The 19,774-nt window shown below is 39.4% G+C and overlaps 1 protein-coding gene across 2 annotated transcripts in view; it reads left to right on the forward strand.

The window, feature by feature from the left end:
- The window catches only part of LOC129730446 (open rectifier potassium channel protein 1), a 55,369-nt gene that overhangs the window by 30,636 nt on the left and 4,959 nt on the right, over positions 1 to 19,774 (forward strand). For both annotated transcript variants that reach the window (XM_055689775.1, XM_055689776.1), the window contains 4 exons: positions 12,619 to 12,798; positions 12,862 to 12,983; positions 13,041 to 13,396; positions 13,455 to 13,602. In XM_055689775.1, the coding sequence (XP_055545750.1) occupies positions 12,619 to 12,798; positions 12,862 to 12,983; positions 13,041 to 13,396; positions 13,455 to 13,602 (806 nt within the window). The remainder of the gene's footprint in view (positions 1 to 12,618; positions 12,799 to 12,861; positions 12,984 to 13,040; positions 13,397 to 13,454; positions 13,603 to 19,774) is intronic.

Consider the following 19,774-nt stretch of genomic DNA (forward strand, 5'->3'; position numbering starts at 1 on the left):
ATCCTAGCCGACACCGGAAGATTTTCTGAGGCGAAAAATCTCTGGGATCACGCCTTCCATCGCATGAGGAAGTAAAGCCGTTGGCGCCGGTCCGTTAATAAACGGGTCGTGAGTTAGGGTCCTGGGTGTGGAGTCGCCTCCCTGGGCGTCGGTGATTGGCCACAACAGTGGCGGAACTAGACCGACGGAAAATAAGCGAGAATAAAAAAAAACTATGCACTGTAATGCTGCACAATCGAGGAGTGAAATAATCATTCAGCACTGTTTTTCCCGAACGCTAATCACTAACTGTCTCTGTCTGTACATTGTCTTTCTATTAAAAATAGAAACTGCCACAAAATCATGTTTGTTACATATCGATGTCACGACAAAACTGGACTATACAAGTTGCTTGCTGTGGCTTCTTGTAGGGTAAATATGTATAAAACGCCCCCCGGGGCATAACGCCCCAGTCCATTTATTCGGAAACACACAAAAAATAAGACATGAGACTATTGGGAATCCGTAGCGGGTCATAGGACCAACCTTCTGTGCAATTTTGATAATTGTCACTAGCAGCAAAAAATAAACAAAAATCAATTTTGATTTGAGCTGCTTCAGATCTAATTTCTTGCAGCGTTTCCGTAACGTTTTTTCACTAATGTATAAAGTTTATTACCTAGTTTTTGTACTTATATATCTCAAACGAACCTCTAAGCAGCTGTATCTAGTGAAGGAACGATAATAATTGTATAATTTGCTTAAGTATTCAATGCTTTCTGCTACACTACAGCTCCCGGGTAATATGCCCCACCGCTAGCCCGGCTGATTTGTTCATTGCTTTACCGTTTGCTTCTGAGACTTCAAGCGCTGTTTCACTTCGCATGCTAAGCTGGCATATGTAGCTACTGCATGGGGCATATTATACTGCATCTGGGGCGTTTTGTCCCGGTAGAATGAAAAGCTTGAAATTTAGTCATATTTTTTATTACAATTATGGCATTTTTGGGTAACAGTAATAACAAAACAAAATAATAGCAGTGCATTACCAACTAAATAGTGTATCCAACTGCATGAAAGATTTGTTGTTTGTGATAAACATAGCTACAGTATTGACGATGTTCCTTAGGGGGGGCGTATTTTACCTGTTTACCCTAATGACGTAAGTGTGAAGACTTGTTTGCTAGACCAACAACATCGCCCTGAGGCGGAATCTTGAATTATGAATGAGATTTTTCTTGTTCTAATTATCAAAATACGATCGCGACAAATTAAGAAAGGAATCAAAAGATTAAGATAAGTGTCATTTATTTTCATTAATCAAATGGTGTTATATTTAATCCACCTAGAAGGGAGGGTAACAACTAGTTTTTCTGAATATGTGTTTGGATCCACCGCTAAGTCTTTGGACGGAAATAAATATAAATGATAAGTGCCATTTTTGTCATTTCGAATGTCATTAGCATTTTTGATATTTTTACCTTTTTAAATATTTTTGATATATTTTACTTTTTCAATTTTGATTTTTTTTTCACTTGAATTTGATTTTTCAAGACTGAGTGTCGTTTGAATAAAATGCCGTATTCCCAAGTTCTAATTTTTTCTTCAATACCCTTATAGCCATCTTTAAGACTCGAAAATTTTTCGTTTTGAAAGATGGAATCTCTTTTCGGTAGCTTCAGCATCTTATTCTGCTCTCATGCGTCAAAGTGAGCATAAACCGGAATTTGGCTGCCAACCAGTTTTCTTGTACTGTGCTCTCATTACTGGTTTAGTTTCTCTCTCAATTTGTTTATGAATTTGCTCAGAAACTTTGCTTGTACTCTCGAATAACTGTTTCGGGTGGCCAACAGGTGCAAATGTGGCTTACCTCGACAGAAACAGCCCAAATACTGCGCAGCCTTCGAGAGCCCATACTGCGAATTTGGGCTGCAACGCAGGTTTAACCGCAGATGTGACTTTCGTGTGCAGCAGAGTTATTTATTAAGTTATTAGGTATGTTTGCATTACTTCAGTTAAAAATATGCAATGCTGAATAATGTCGAAGAGAACAATCGAAATACTCCCTCTATCTGTATCTCTCTCTTTTTTGGTATTTCTCATTATCAATTTTATTGATTCCGACGTATACAACACTTTTTGAAACGAAGCCTCCGTAGCTATCTGTAATCATTGCATATCGAAATATATTCTGACTTTACAATCGTACACTCAATCTCGAAACGAGTTAAGGGCTTCACTAACTCGCGCAAAGTTTATCGAACCAACTAATAGTTAGTGTCTTATTGGCAATTCATAGAATAACGGATGTTCTTGAATTATAGGCCGATACATAGACTGATAGATAAAATTTTTTACTTAGACTGATAGATAATTTTTTTAAATTTCTTTGGTTGAAGTTCGGCCTTTGTGCAGATCATTCCAGTTTCTTGATCTGACAATACCAGAAAAAAAGCTTGGTCATCTTGGGTTCTTCCAGATTTTCCCGCAGGATGTTGATGTGGGTATCTGCCGTCATTACCCTGTCGATTTTTACGAGACTTCCCAGTCCAACCCACAAAAAAGCCCCTAGACACATCTTCTACTCCATACATTACCGTGCCTTGGATGTAACGCTCCTGTTCGCCGAATTCAGTTAAACAGCTTGAGGTTTGATTTGTTCGTCCTGAGAACAATTTTACAGAACTCTAGAGGCTTTCGGGTAACTTTGCTATCTAACTTTTGTTCCACGAGATGGCAACAAAGAGTTCTACGGGGTTTCCTGGATGTCGTAGACAGTAATCTTTGGGTTCTTTTCGCTGAGTCGCTTTAAACGCTGAGTTGACAACTTTAAAGGAGTGCCAAATTTAGTTTCCCCCCTCACACGTTCGTATCCCACACCTCCAAGAGTCATAGGATCACATTAGACTGCCAGTTGAAACAAAGACACGACTTATTGGTGTAGCCTGGCAAATGTTGTGATTCTCGAAAAAAAATCGATTCACCTGAATATATTAATCAAAATCTGAAAGATCGATTTAGAAAACCGAATAATCGACATAAAAATATCGACTCCGCAGAAAATTGGATTGATTGCGCTTATTGTGAACATTACCTACAGAAGAATCGATTCAGCAAAAGATCGTACAAAAAAAACATTGATTCGAAAAATCTATTAGTCGACCTGAAAAAATCAATTCTGCAAAAAACGGATCGATCTCGCCTATTGCTACACCCGACAAAAACTAAGTGAGAAGGTACGACGCGATCATTAGCCCAAAAAACTGCCTCATAAAAACAAAAAAAAAATACTAACGATCTGGAAGGAAATCTCGAAAGGTGGAAACTACTACGACGAACATCTTAACCGCGACTCAGACGAATGAGGTGAGGCAATCAATCTAGGAATACGTGCAGAAGACGACACGGTCCCGGCTCCTAACTTCCGGGAGATTGAGGAGGAAATCGGCATGGTGAAAAAAAAACAAATAACAAAGCCACTGGCAAGCGAACTTTTAAAACATGGTGGTGACGCACTAGCTAGAGCGCTGCACTGAATGTTGTTGTTGTTGTTAAAGTTTCTTGTTTTTGGCTTGAAGTCTGTGCTTCATACCCGCCACTGCTCGAAACTGCACTTAATGATTGCCAGGATCTGGGAGGACCTCAGCACAGTGACTTCATACAAAGGCTGGCCAAGCAAAAAAAGTGTCGATAAATGCGACAAAAACTTGGTACATTAAGCAGACAATGTATGCAGTAGGGAAAGCGAAAAATAAGCGAACTGGAAATATGATACAGATATGGAAAAATATACCGCATCCCGTCAGTTTTGCGCTACAGCGGACAGTATGCAATTGAAAGCTTACGTTTTTACCTAAATTTTGAATGAAGTCACAACCGTGGCAAACTGCGGCAACTAACCTTTTAAGCTACTTTTCTACAAAAATCACGTTTTTTTTTTAATTTTTCTAGTGTAAGGCTCACTATGACCAAATTTTACAATATCCAATGAAAGGGCTGCGTTTCGCACAATATTTACAACAACTTTTCCTTCGACGTCAAAAACATCCAAGCTATCATTCAAGCTACAGAGCGTTTCAAAGTAATGTAGGTATTTTTTTTAAAAAAAAATATCAAGAAACGTCAGTATTAGGTAGGGGAATCGTTATATGGAAAAAACGAAACTTGATAGCAGAAAGCCAGAACCAAGTTTTTTTGCTCTATTCGGGGCCCCAAACAATCCTAAATTTATCGGAAGTCGATTGGTTTTGTCTTCGCTTGGCGCATTGCATTTCAAATTTATATGGAGATTTGTATGGAAAAACAAACTTATTTGCATTTTCCATTCTAAAGAGCTCAAAATGGCCCAAACCATAGGTTTCATGACTTCAGATGGTAGGTTTTTTGATGCCTAACAACTTGGCCGAAGACACTAAAGAGCTAGGGTGTCACAAAAATACTAGAGCTGTTCAAAGTTGATTATGTCGAAATTTATGTTGCAAATAATTTTTTCTGCCAACACTGCCAGTGTACCGGCGTCAGCCAGATTTCCATCAGAAGTTACCTCTGAAACACGTTGTAGATTCTATTTACGCCTAGAATTTTAACCTAAATTTGTTTGCTTGGTCCAGCTGAGCGTATAAACTCGTTACGACAGGTTACTTCTGATGGGAATCCTACAGACATGCACCGGTGCATTGGTAATGTTGGCAGAAAACAAGATTTTCTGCATTTAAATCGACATACTCAACTTTGAACAGCTATAGTTCTTTTTAGGGACAATCTAGCTCTTCAGTGTCTTCTGCAAAGTTTTTCGGCATCTAAAATACTATACTTTAACATAATGTAGTGCATTATTAGAGCATTATTGAGCTTTCTAGAAAGGTAAATGCTAAAAAGGGTTTTCCCATATAAATTTTCATACAAATTTAAAATGCAATGCGCCAAGCGGAGACAAAACCAATCGACTCCCGGTAAGTTTAGGGTTGTGTAGGGCCCCAAAAGGAACCAAAAAAACTTGGTTCTGGATAATCGATTATTTTTCCCCACCCTAGTCAGTATACCAAGCATTCAAAAGTCATAAAAATTTCAGATTTCATGATATTGCGCCCAAATTTTGGATAAAGACACTTGAATGTTATAGCAATAAAGAAAAAATATCACGAAACAGCTAACGAAAAAACTTTTTTTTTGGCTGATGGCCAGCGATTCCCCACTGTGCGAAGGAATGGATGGAAGGAATCGTGTGTCGCATTTTAAAAAAAGCGACAAGCCGGCAACTCTCAGTGAGCAACGCCTACAAGGTACAATCCTAGTCAGGGTTGCACATTTTCGACCCGATCACATTGAAACGATTTAACAAGTCTTTCACTTTCATTTCATGTAATGACATCGTGTTTATTTAGTTGAAATGAAAACTGACTGTATTTGTTTTCGAGCTTGCTCTGATTGCTTACTCATTTCGCTCACCTCATGAGCTGACTGAAGGCAGCTTGACTGCCGACAGGTTTTCGATGACTTTTTAGCTTGCTCGAAATAGTCGTTCATTTGTCAGATAGTTTCGCCTCATGATGTGAAACGACTGAAAATACTGCCATTAACATTCTTCATTTTAGTGATTCGCGACGCCAGGCGGCAAAAAGCAAAGTGGAAGAATGAAGAAAGCATTTTTCTTAAAAGCTTCCTAACTAAAAAACTAAAAAACTAAAATGTTGTTTTAATATGTCAGATAGCCATCTACTTTTAATCTTTTTTTCGAAAAATACACGCACAGACAAAGGAAATGTCTAGTAATTGAAAAATCCTTCCCATAACATTTTTTCGTCTGCTGCTGCAGGCTATTACTGACTGACTGAGGCAATTGTATTTTATTGACTTCAACTTGACTGCCTTTCGCGAGGCTTTCATTCGATGGAAAACTGCTCGAAAGGGTAACACTTCGTTTTCACAACGACCGATGACGTTTCGTCAATACGATCAACGAATGAGGCGGAAATGAAACAGTGAATAAAACGTGAAGCTTGAAGGAATGTTCGTTCCAATCAGGGTTCTGTGAAATAGCATGTAACCCGTAACCAACATATTTGGCAACATGGCGTCTGTTTGTTTTGGTTTTTGTTGTTTTATTTTTAAAAATTCATGAACATTTATCATCATGAAATCATGGTAAACTTTTTTAAATAATGCGTTTTGTAATGAAACATCATCGACACAGGTAATCTATCAAACATCATGTCAAAATTTTGCGATTGATCAGAGCGACGGTGGATAGAGTGATGTGTATAGTGCGCGTTTCGGGGACGCTATCGAGGCCTTTCGAATCTCGAAGATTGTTGCGATAGGGTGTTGGCTTCCATGGCTGCTTTTTAACATTGCCATTGAAGGTGATATTAGAAGAGCGGGGGTAGACACGAGACACGAGTGGTACGATCTTCAGGGAGTCCGACCAGTTATTTGGCTTCGCCGAAAACATCGACATTATGGCACGCAACTTTGAGACGGAAACTTACTGTAGACTTAAGGCAGAGGCCAATCAGGGATAGAAGTAGAGGATCAAGGGTAAACTCAGTTAGCCTTCCACCACGGATTCTATTTGACGGTGATGAAATCGAGGTGTTAGATGAGTTTGTGTATTCAGGCTCACTATTGACCACCAACAATTACACTAGCAGAGAGATAAAAAGTGGAAGAGGTTGTTTATAAGAAAGGACCGCAAGGTTAACGTAGAATTACGACAGCCTGTCTTATGTCAATAATTTTTTGCAATAGCTTTGGAAATACACTCGATTAGGGTTAATCATTTTAATGGTGTGAAGCGATATATTTTTCCGTATATGTTTCGTATATTATTTTGCTTTAATGGAATGGAATGGGATAACTGGAAAAATAGGTGTGACTAAATTTTTTCCAGTTATACCATTCTAAAACGTTCGAAAAAAAAAATACATCTCATTCATTCTGGCACAGAGCGATTATTTGATAAGCTCCTCCTTTATTTTTAGTTTTAAAGTTTTTCCTCAGTTTCGTAGCACGGATGTACAAAAATGATTTCTTGTGGACATTCTATCGAGCCGGACCGATAGCAATCTCATGAAGGCAACAAAATAACATGTATTGTGTCGTGTTGCGCGGCTTGGAAGGAAAAAAGGTTTTCTTCCCCGTGTCGCATGGAAGCAGATTGTTGCGTGTTTGATACTGCCGACGGTAGACATTAGTATGAAGGTGGAAATTCTGCTGTGATGTCAAGCAATAACCGTCTCCTTCAAGTAGTTACATCCTTGTTAATGAAGTGTTACGAATTTTCTAAAACGGACTCAGCACCGTGAGCAGAACTTGCTGAACTTTTCTGTTTGAAATCGGATTTGTTTCGCATATACCGCTTGTGATGCACAGTATCAATGAATCGTAATATACATCACACTGCTGCGCAATTGCAGCAGCATCAAACTGCAATCAAAGTTGCAGTTTAGTAACAACCATTCATTATGCTCTTCCAGATACATTTAGTAGCCTTGAAAAAGGCTGGTTGCTGCAGTTGCAGATTTCATTCAACTATCGCATAAATGCTTCATGGTCCAGATAGCGCGCGATATCCGCTCTGACATAGATTTTTTGCACGTTGTGGAATGGGATAACTGAAAAAATAGGTGTGACCAAGGTCGCATGGAAGCGGATTGTTGCGTGTTTGATACTGCCGACGGTAGACATGAGTATGAAGGTGGAAATTCTGCTGTGATGTCGAACTATAACCGTTTTGTTTTAAGACGCAATAGTATAAGTGCTGCATTTCTGTTATCTGCTGCCATCTAGCACTAGAACAAGTATATATTACAACCGGCCACCAACACATTCTTAAGGCAATGTTGAATTTTGCGGTTATCCGTCTGTTACACATGATGAAAAATCTTAACTACTTCAATCACATAATTGTGGAGCACCAACAGGTGCTATTATATTTGACAACAGTAACAAACTGGCGAGTTTGTTCAATTATCATCATTTCGGTTAACCATTTGCCGATGATTCTAGTTCTCCCGTTTTCTTCAGAAGAGTTGCCTGCCATTTCCAATAATTCTGCAGCTACCGAAAACTCCATAACAGCCGCCAGATAGTCAGGTGCTTAAGTATCAACGCGCCCAGCGCGATCAGCCAGAAATTGAAACCCGGCTTTGTTTCTTCTTCACGATCAGCAACCAACGTCCGTGTGGTATCGGCACAATCATGGAATGAATTATTCATAAAACACAAAGCGTGCATTCTTAGTCAACTAGGTATATTCTGTCGACCTTGTTAGGGAAAGAAGCATTGTGCGACCAATCAGAGGTCGACATTTGCGTTTCGACAAGGCTTGACAATTTTCAATAGTACAATCGTTCGAACTATCAGATTACACCTTTCTGCATATGGACGGGTGCTTGGTTGATTTTCCGATCGATTACTGCAAAAATAACGAAAATCGGTTGGAAACTGACTGAGCTTAAAACGGTTGAAAATGGAAAATTTTTGTGACGCTCTTGATGTTTTTGGTTTTTGAAATTGGATCTCTGTAATGAAATTGGTCCCCTGTATATGTTGCCGTAAGACGTAATTCTACGTCAAAAAAAAAAAAAAAAAAACAGAAGAGTGAGTAGTAAACAAAACAGTGACATTTTCAATTAGGAAGCATGCATAAATGACGTAGCTTTTTTAGGTTTTAGGTACCCCCCCCCTCCCCCATCGTAGCATTTCGTCACAAAGTCAGACCCCCGGTTCTACAAGGTATGCTACATTTTTGTCTATCCACGCACACAAACAAATCTCGTTATGAAAAATTTCGCGTTTTGTATGGAATTCGGAACATTTTTGGAAATTTCTCGTTTTATGTTGATTTATATTTAATTTTTTTGGTTTGAGAGTGAATCTCCAGTTAAAACACACTAGCAATTGATATTAATTTATATTTAGTGTGAAAAATTGTGACAATATGTCGAAATAAAACATATAAAAATTTTATATTTCTAATAGTTGGAGCATAATCTTAGTCATTGTCATAGCTCATGACTTTTGTTACTGTATGAAACATAAGCGACTCTATTTAGAAGCGCTATTAGAGTACAAGAAAAAACCAAAAAGTGCAAAAAGGTTACCGGCAAAATGATGAAAAACAAATTTTTTACCTAAACCCCAGCATGTGTATATATTTCTCACAAATGAAACATGTTTGAACATCATTTCTATAACTTTTCAGGAAAGTATGTTTTATAAGTTTAGTTTATAACGCATAGTCATTTCAAATTTCATACAAAATCTGAAAAAGTTCATAACGCTCACTAACACTAATGCAACGACGTGAATAGCATACCTTGTAGAACTGTCATCTATACTTGGCGTTGCATCAATACAAATGCAGCGGGTGAGCGTTCGGAGTACGGTCATTGTATTTTTAGGTTTGGCTTGCGTTCTACGAAGCTATTTATCAATTCGAAAAGAGGTAGGGTATCGAACGTCTTCGTCAGTGGTACAATCGATAGGTTTCGCTAAGTCAAAAGAATTTAAAGATCTTAGTTACAGATCTCCAAATTATTTTCCAGTAACAAATATCTGATATTCCTAAATGAGGTGGACGATGCGAACTTTCGAAAGTGTTTAATCAGTAATAAAATCAACTGCCACGTTTGCTGGACGTGCCAGTGATACAGATGAGAGCTGAATGTCTATGAATTCTAATGAATAATTACATAGCTTCATTGCCGTATTCAAATCGTACGTGGGCAGTCTAGGGAATATATAGTTCCGAAAACTTGACTTGAAAGAACAACTTGACTGCTCCCTGCCTAAACAGAGACGTGCAGATTCTCGTGCGATAAATCATCTTCAGAGTCTGCCGTCATAATTCACAGCCTTGTTGGTAAATGATCACTTGTATACGACTTTTACGACATCATCCTATCGGTTTGCAGTTAACAGCTCGTGAAGTGCATCTTGTTTGTAAGTAGACTAGAAGTCTGTTGGGTAGCGATCCCAAATTAGCACGTTTGATGCATACTTTGTAGTTGTCCATACTATCTTTTTCCATACGAAATTGGTGTAAATATTTGTCGTATTTTTAAATGAAAATTTCTGCATCAAGCTCTAAAATAAATGAAATAATGAATAAGAAATCTTTTAAGATAATATAACCTAGATCATATTTCATCAGTTCAGTATTTAGATTTAAAGGAATGCACAACGACAGCAAAAAAAAGAAAGATTTCATAACAACAAGGGTCTCTTTATTCGAATATTTATCTGGAGCGAATTTATACGAACGCGCTAAGCAACATTGATGGGCGGTATTATAACAAACCGCATTCCTCAGCCATCGGGTTCCGGGTTTAAGGATTTTCTCGAAAAGAATGCAGTTATTCATTTATTCCCTACTATCTAAGAATTATTCCCTGTTGCAGAAGGAGTGAGCGAGGCCATAGTAATTAATATGCAGACCTGATTGGATTCGAATTTAACCTTTTAATGGTGGTTTTATTTTCAACATTGTTTTTCAAATGAGATGTCATACGCTTGCCAAGTCCAGTAGAGGGTTTACTTCCTGACGCTGCGTGTGCGGGTAATTAATCATCCCGCGCTCATATTTGCAAAAATGACGTTGGTTATCGTATATTAATTGAACAACTGCACAGCAATGCGCAACTAACAAGTTTGTCCAGTTACCGGTGCTGATCGGACAGCTCGAGTGAATCACATGGGCGACGATTATTGTACTCCATCCACGCGATGATTGAACGTTATTGTAATGGATGAGACGATATACAAGCAATTAAGGGGTCACATTATTGTAATAGGCTCCTTTCACGTTTGTGGTTTTCTTCAGAGAAAAATAAAATCCATAAAATAAAAATCGGTAATATACCATGCGATTTTTGTTGAATTTCACGAATGCTGGACAAGAAATGACATCTCAAACATTCCACTATTAATTAAAATCGGAAACGATCGGTCCAGATCGATTCGCAAAGTACCGTGGAATGGCTCTATCGATCGATATTAACGATAAATCAACAAAAGAAACTTACAGGCTTGAAAGCAAATACCCATAGTAACCGATGCTTATCGATGGGATTGCCCGGCAGATGCACCGCACACTTCGTAACTTGAAACGGTCTTTTCGGGTTTCAATTGATTTTTTTCGGTGAGATTTATTAAAACAAAACAACTAAATAGTTTACGTTTCAGCTTACTAATTTTTCAGCCATCCTCAGAAAAACTATTTTTTTTTTCGTGTGCATCACCGTGTGGATCCCTCTAACTTAGTTAGAGGGATCCACACGGTGATGCACACGAAAAAAAAAAAATAGTTTTTCTGAGGATGGCTGAAAAATTAGTAAGCTGAAACGTAAACTATTTAGTTGTTTTGTTTTAATAAATCTCACCGAAAAAAATCAATTGAAACCCGAAAAGATTAAAGTTACGGTGATTCGAACCCGGAGAACAACTTGAAACGGTTTCTTCGATTACGTGCTGCACTCGCAAGGGTGCTAATTACCTCCCCCCAGCGAAATGAGTTCAATTACATGTGATAATGCATTACAGATTGTTTATTAGCTCAGCAGCAGCAGTGAGAACATCTACGGTTTGCTCGCAATAAGCGTCACGTTGGTGATAAATTGCCAAGTCTCACTATTGAGTGCTATTGTCCATCCTGAGTGTTGCTAGAAAGTGTTGAAACAATGTAATGAATGGGTTAGTTTAGATTAGAAGATCATATCCGGGAAGCGACAAAGGAAACAAACCTTACTACCTAGTTTGGTTGGGAAATGTTGGAGAAAGGGATCCTATTTCTTGTATCAGCAAAACGTTGCCCTAAAGCTCCAAATAGTTGTCGTAAAAAGATTATAGCTTTTCAACCATTCCTGTGAAATTTGCTTGCCGGGCTCGTCGCTTTCTACTTTCGTTTCCGGGAAAATTCTTTTAGGTCTCTGAAAAAGTTTTCTTTGCCGAAAAGATGATTAAAGAGTTATAATCTTTCGTTATTTTCTAGTTTGAACTCTATGGCAAAACCTGTGTTTACCAGTGTTAGTAGACCTATTAAATAAAAAAAAAAAATAGTTTTTTTCTTGTTCTAAATCAATTGTCAAGATAGAGAGAGATGTCATAATAAACCCGTTTTATAGTACTGTTTAAAGTTTTCAAAAAATGAAAAAATAGAAAATAAAAGAATATCACCGTATTTTTCAACTAAAACGCTTAAAATTCATGGCTCGTGGTCGACATTTGGAATAAAATCCTGGTATTAATAACCCTAAATGAAAATGAACATAGGAAAAAAACTGCGTCCGAGAATCTAGCAATTGATGCTTGATAAATTTGCGCTCACATCTCGAGTGTTATTAGTACCGAATCGCCAATCACTTTGGTCACGAATGGGCATCTCTCGAAATAGCCGTTCTCGTCACCGAAAAGGCTAATTCGTTTAGCACCTTGTTATCGCTATTTAGCTTCCGCGCAGTGAAAAACCCCGGAACGCAATCGATTAAAATTACGAAGCCGAGAGCCGACGGCGATTTATTTACAACATTTACTGCCTGCGCTATAATATTTTAAACGATGTAAACAGTAGAATAACTGTAGGCGATTTTCTATCAATCACTAGCTTATGGTTGTCCTCTATTTTCTTTTTTTATGCAGAAATGCTCACCAAATACCTGGTCCCGGAAGATAAGGAGCTGCAGAATGAACTGCTGGAGCGCCTTTCCGATTACTGTGAGAAGAAGGTCACCAACTATACCCAGGACGCATACACGCCGCCCTACGTGTGGGACTTTTACCATTCGTTTTATTTCGCCTTTATCGTGTGTTCAACTATTGGTAGGTTTTTTTTCGTTAATCTAATTTGACTTAATCAGAAGATGAGTTGTATTACTTTTGTAGGTTATGGTAACATTTCACCAAACAACACCTTCGGTCGGATCTTCATGATTTTCTACGCGTTGATCGGTCTTCCGGTGAATGGTTTCTTTTTCGCCTTCGTCGGCGAAATGTACAGCAGAACGGTAAACTAAGCTCGCAGAGTTGCCCCAAACAATTTTTAACAAATTTTTTGTTTCCAGTTTGTTCGACTTTACCGCCGGTACAAGGCGTACAAGTTGTCGTACAATTCGCACTACGTGCCACCACAGCTCAGTTTGATCGGGCAGGTCGTGCTGTATCTGATTCCAGGCATTGTGATATTCATCTTTATTCCGGGCAGTATATTTTGCTACTTCGAAAAGTGGCCGTACGATGTTGGAGTTTACTATGCGTTCGTCACGCTGACAACGATCGGTTTTGGGGACTACACGAGTACCTTTGAGCCGTCCCAGCAGCACGAGTTCGGCGAAGTTTTCATCGCGTACGAAATTTTCGTGGTGGTGTGGTTCTTCACCGGCGTTGGCTATGTGTTTATGATTCTTGGTTTCATAGCGAAGTGAGTAGAGCTTGGTTGGGAAGCTTGAGTGTTAAATGGTAAATAATCACTTTTTCAGGGGTCTAGCGCATAAAAAAGTGCAACGGCTGCAGAAAGCTCTGGCTATGAATGTGATGGAGACACAACAGCGTGTCTGGCACGGCGTTACCAAAGATGTGAGCTATCTAAGGAAGATACTGAATGAAGTTTACATGCTCAAATTCAAGGTATAGTAGGTTGACTACACCATAGTCGTGCGCAGGGGATTCTTGGGAAAGATGCCAAAAAACGGCGCACACGATGCAAGCAATTTGTATAACTGAAAAAAAACAGTATTTTTAACAATTTTCTCCGCTTCGAATATTTTTGATCAATTCATGCTTACTCTACTGAACGAAACATTCTGTTATCTGCTTTTTAATTTTATATTGCTGTGATTGTTTTTTTCAAATGAATTTTGTGTTATTATAACTTATAACAACTTGTGTGATTACAACTTACTGCGCAACTTTTATATACTCTGTGCAATATACACAAACATTTTGTTTCAACATTGATTTTATAAACTTTACAATATTCCTATTTTGATGTTCCAGATTTCATTTTTCTATGTTCTTGCTCTGAAACACTTGCATTATTAGCATTTAGTGCCTTTCACGTTCTGAAGAACCTGTCCGATAGTATTCTGGAACTGTTTCTTGGAAATATAGGTGATATAGATTATTATTACCCATAGACTTCTGATGCAAGCCTCATATATTTTTTAAAGCATTCTGAAAATTGGACGTTGTTTGCCATTCTATGCCAAACAGTATCCATTAGACTGGGACACGGTTATATGGGAAAAAGCGATGATGTTATTTTTTTGCTCCCATTTACTTCTCGTATTCCTTAAGGGTCCTATAACAACTGTGTGACTTTTCAGATCTATCGGTGGAACTATAATTTTGCGCCCGCTTTTTAAAGTTCCCGTACTATTTTTCATCGAAAAATCCACTTTTTCAGAACGCATTCCATAGAGAAGTCCAGTTGGCTCCTAAAAATATTTGGATGCATGATATTTGTAGGAAATTTTCCTGGAAGACCGTAAGGCGCTACGATGTTTGTAGAAAAAGTTATTTCTCTTAAACTGATTGAATATCTACCGATCGTCTCAACATTGAATTTTTCTAGCAATACTGCTGCGGCATATATTCAGGCCTATGAGTAATATAACCCTGGTTCACTCGTCATGACAGGAATGCTAGCTGTAAAGATATATCTCAATTTCAAAGACATTAGAGCTTATGTGAAGACCTGGAAGCTAAATATTCGGTTCAATCCGCATCCAAATAAGGGAACAGCTCCATTGTTCATCTCAGCCCATATATTCATCTCATATAACATGAAAACACAATTGAAAACAGGAAAAAACGCATATTTTCTAACTAAACCAATCTGCTATTTCATGGAATGGATTCTTCTTAGCTCACGTTAGATTTCTCATAAAGTAGAATCCTTAAAAACTCACTTAAAAGCTCTATAATTGATATTATAGTCGAGCATCTGCACTCGAAAACTCATTTAATTCAATCACCTACCTGAGAAAACAAAATCCGCGCATTGTTCTATACAGCTACAACCTACAACGGGACTCATTCAGCAGCCAACCAAAGTTTTTTTCATCACTAGCGGACCACTTTTCATTTTGATCACTAAACAAAATCACTCACTACACTAAGAATTTTGTAATCTTTGAAATGTTCACCTCAAATTTCCAAAAACAAGCTCGAATTAGCAGAAATATATGAGATGAGTTAATACAAGTCCTAAACTCCAGCACTGCAGTGGTTACCTAGGTTACCAATTTTGCACGTAAACAACTATCTTGTAGGGATGGGCTATACTAGCATCGATATCAGCGGTATGGATACTAGGGGTCGCGGTATCGAGTATTTTGGCATCGATACTCACCGCGAGAGATGAGTACCGGTATCGATACTTCCTAAATAATGATTTTTGAAAAAAAAAATGCAATTCTGATACCGATACCATCGAAGCATTGATAACCGATACTTCTTCAGCTGATACTTCGATACCTGGTATCGAAATTCATTGAATTATCGCGATGCCAAAGTATCGATACTTTCGTCAGCATCGCCCATCCCTACTATCTAGGTAACCTACTACGACGGGCTGCGGCTACGTTCATTCATGATAATGTGATTCATTCATGATTAACAGTGTGATGAATATGGGGGCGTCGCGAGATGAATATTTGAGCAGTGATTCAAGTTTTGAGATTGCGTTGTGAAAAATGGTTTGTTTTACAAATTTCCGGATAAATCCAGCTAAGTTTACTAAATATACAATACTGTGCGATTCTATAAGAGCACGTGAGCGTATTTTTTTAATTTGTTCAATGATTTCGTGAAAATTTGGTGCTCAATCCGTGCATTCTTCGTGAATATCGGCTTAATGAGATGAATAATGGAGCAGTTCCCCTAAATGTGTTTAATGAGATTTTTGCCAACTTCCAAAATTTCAATGAGGATGTGTTTACAGTTTTCTTATGTGTAATGATGTTTTTTCGTGACATGTGAGATATTTGAAAAAGTTACCTGGCATCCCTGTGTCAAGGTTTCTTGACGGTAGGGTTGTATTAAAACCAGTCACGGTTGTTAAATTTTGAAATCGATGACAGGTTTTAGGGTTATCAATCATTTAATAAATGAAAGAGAGTTGAAAGTGAACTGTTACTAAATTACTGTTTCAAACCATCGATCAATTAACTCTAATCTAGTGTATTCGCTGACTTTTCATTTGCAATAATAATATTTAATTTGTTTGTCTTCAGAAAATTTAAAGAAGTTATGCAGTCTTAATCTTAACTTAAACGTAATTTTACAAACATGTAGACCTAAACATAATTCCTACAAACTCTTAATGTTTAAACACAACGTTTTGACGTTCTCTATCCAGATAACTTTCTGCATCTAATTGTAGAGAAATTTTTCACCGCTCAAAAATAGATATTTTTGAAATTTAGATTATGAGCGCTCAGGTGCTTTTGATGATCCATTGTCCATAGTTTAAACCAGGGCTCTAAATTTTTTGAAGCATAAGAATACAATTGTGTATTTCACGCAGTCATTTCTATTTGAACAGTTTCGAAACGTTATAAACATTTTCGTTGTCAAACAGATTTGAATGCGAGTTACATTCCCTTGTAGTGTTCATTGGTTCATTTCAAATGAAACTGGAAGAAGTAATTAGCTAGCCACTGTACCTGTGAGTGAACTGTGGCAAGTTAATTTTTGCTTGCTCTCGCAGCCGGTGGATGGTTATGCATAGCAGAGCAGACAACTGGTGGCAGCTGATTACTGGGAGTTTTATTGCAGTTTCGAATGCGGCTTTGCGCTTGGTAAGAGAGGTGTAAAGCTTTCACATGGCTCTCGCTTGCGGTGTCTGACCAACAAAAGCTGCTATCAGCTTTTTTCTTGAAACAAGGGGTGAGTTTCTCTTGAAAAAGAGCGGTAGATCACTCACCCACTTTTAAGCACCAGCTCTCTAGATCAGTTCGTGAACGGATTGCCCACCCCCAAAATAAACATAGCTTTATGTCACTTGAATCGAAATCAAGCACATTATATTATGCATAGAGTGGGAGGGCATGCGGCTGCTCATCGTTCCACTGCAAGCCCCAGTTGGAACGGCGATGGCATCCATTAAGCACGTCACGCAGGTTCCATATTTAACTTGTTTTTAATGTTGACAACTGATATTAGTTGATTTTGATGGTTGGTAAAAGGCTGGGCAATGCGTACCATGTACTGTGCGTACTCATGTACTTGCAGGCATAAAATAGATCCCGTTGTGATCCGTAGAATCTTGCCTTACCCCCTAGTGGTACCAGCCGGGATACGAGTAACCAAGCGAAGAGCATGGTAACCAACCCGTGTTGAAACTTCGGTCGTAAGTTGGTCCCTTCGGAGGAAATTGCAACCTTTCTGAGCTTTTGTTTCCCAGGTTAAGGCGGCTCACAATAGCGTTCGATTTAGAGTGAAACGCTGAATTAAGAAACGTGTTTTCTCGAATGCTATAGCCAAGGTGGCAACCCCGTCACGAGACTCAATAGCGTGGGCCTAGTAAGGCAACCTACCTAAACAATTACACTACGAACAATCAAGAAAATATGACTCGGAACATTTGGCGGACCTAGGCAACGAAAAACGGACCACAAATGGAAACTTGGTACCTGGAACTGTAAGTCGCAAATTTTGTTGGCGGAGACAAAGTGCTGCTCGAGCTGATAGAACCCCGCAAGGTCGGTATCGTGGCTCGGCAGGGGATCTGTCGCAAAGCTGAAAAGGTATGGAGAGTCCGTGGCGGCAAGGCTCTATTCAACCAGAGCGGTGGGCAAACAACGAGCTGGAAACGGGTTTTGGTGTACTGGGCAGAATTGTGATTAGAGGCATCTTCTTTCGTGCAAAGATATCCACAAAGCTACCTAGAGATTACGTGACATCCGAACAACCAATCAAGTTGACCACGTTCTCTTTGATAGCCGCTTTTTCTCGGGCATTACAAACATACGCTCCTTTCGGAATGCGGATATAAACTTGGACCACCACCTAGTAGCAGTACATGTGCGCTTAAAACTTTTTACGGTATTTCACACACGATAAATTGTCCTCCCCGTCCAAACATCAAGCAATTGCAAAAGCCGCAGGCTGCTGAAAATTACGAGAATTATGTGTTTCGACTTTCGACGATGGATGGAGAAAGTTACGCTCGGCCATTGAAGGGGCCGCGACCGCGGCACTAAGCATCGTAACAAGAGAGAAAGTGGCCAAATATCGAAGAGCTCGGAATTAGTTGACCACGATCCTTAGGAGAAAGTAACGCTAGCAGGAGGACAAAGGTCGTGAAGAACTGGATCAAACGTTTCCGTTTTGGGCTGACAGCACGCGCAAGTTTTACGAGAAGGTAAATCGATCCGGCAAGGGCTGCACGCCGAGTTCAGATATGTGTAGGGAGTCGGAGGGAAACCTGATTACAAGCGAGTGTGGGGTGGAATTGTAGCGGGCCTGTAAGCCACACTCCCAACTCTGCGGTTCCGCTCCCCGTATCTTCAAGCAAGTGGCTTGAGCGCCACCTCAAAGAGGACCACTTGCCTGTCTTGGCTTGCCCGGCCAGAAACTCCGCCTCAGGGCGGGTCAGGAGAATGAACTGGGGGAAACGAAAAGACAGATGCACTAACCTAAGGTACTCCGTCTCGAACGATGATATAACCCTCAAGTAAATTATACCGCAGAATTTCGCGAAAATAATCCCCAAAACCTCAAAACACCGAACTCGTGATTCTCCTCACTGGACCAATTCTGAACGATCAGATTGCTGCCCAGTTTAGCGAAACCAGAGTGCGGGGACTGTATTCCCAAGCAGTCCACTTGGAGTACCCAAAATTCACAAGACTGGAAACGATCGCGAGACGTGAGACACCTTTACATCACCTAAATTACACTAAACATTACTTCAAACAGGGAAACGCACTATATTAATTTTACACATATATATTTACAAGCATGCTTTACTAATTTTACTTCTATCCTATTTTGACCATCTAACTAAATCACTAACCTATAGTGTGCGTGGGTGGAGCATCTAATGGCTATGCCTTAAAGCTTCTCTCAAGGTGGGGGTCTTGGCTTAACCCTGCGCAGGGATTTTATAGCTAGCGTACTTACTCGTCAATGGCTACCTGACCTTTCTTAATTCCATACGGCAATCATCAAACGGCTTTTCACCATCAATGTGCCATTCAGGCACCGATCACGGCGGCGTCAGCAATGGCGGCGATCAATTGTCGGAGCTGCAAATGCCGATCGGTCCGATCAGCGGCTGGATCGAAACGCAACCAGGCGGTCGACGGCGAAAGCTGCAATAGCCGATCTGTCCGATCGGCGGCCCAATCAGTGCGGAGGCTGGTTCGCACCCTAGCGAGCAGTATATCCAAAAATGTGTGGTAGTAGGAAGGATGGCTGGCGGTGTGGATGTAGCTTCGCCAGGCGCTTTAAAATCTGACAATAAAAGCCGTCGAACGGCTGTTCGACGCCGTTAGCCATAATATTTAGCCAAACCCAATTATGCGTTACCTTATTTTTCCACCACACTTGCTCGCAAAGTCTCCGCCAAATAGTATTCTCCTAACTGCGCTAACCCTAATAACAAAACAACATTTAACATAACTAACTAATCTAAAGCTAGTCTCACTCTAACACCAACCTTCGAAAATCGCGGAACAAACATAAAACACGCACTCTGATATCGGTCGCTGCTCAGTTATATCTGATTAGTTATATCGAAGCGAGATTGGTTTGCTCCTCAGATCAAACGAGATTTTGAGTTTGAAACCGG

The sequence above is a fragment of the Wyeomyia smithii genome, chromosome 3, assembly GCF_029784165.1.
Source record: "Wyeomyia smithii strain HCP4-BCI-WySm-NY-G18 chromosome 3, ASM2978416v1, whole genome shotgun sequence".
Taxonomy (NCBI): Eukaryota; Metazoa; Arthropoda; class Insecta; order Diptera; family Culicidae; genus Wyeomyia; species Wyeomyia smithii.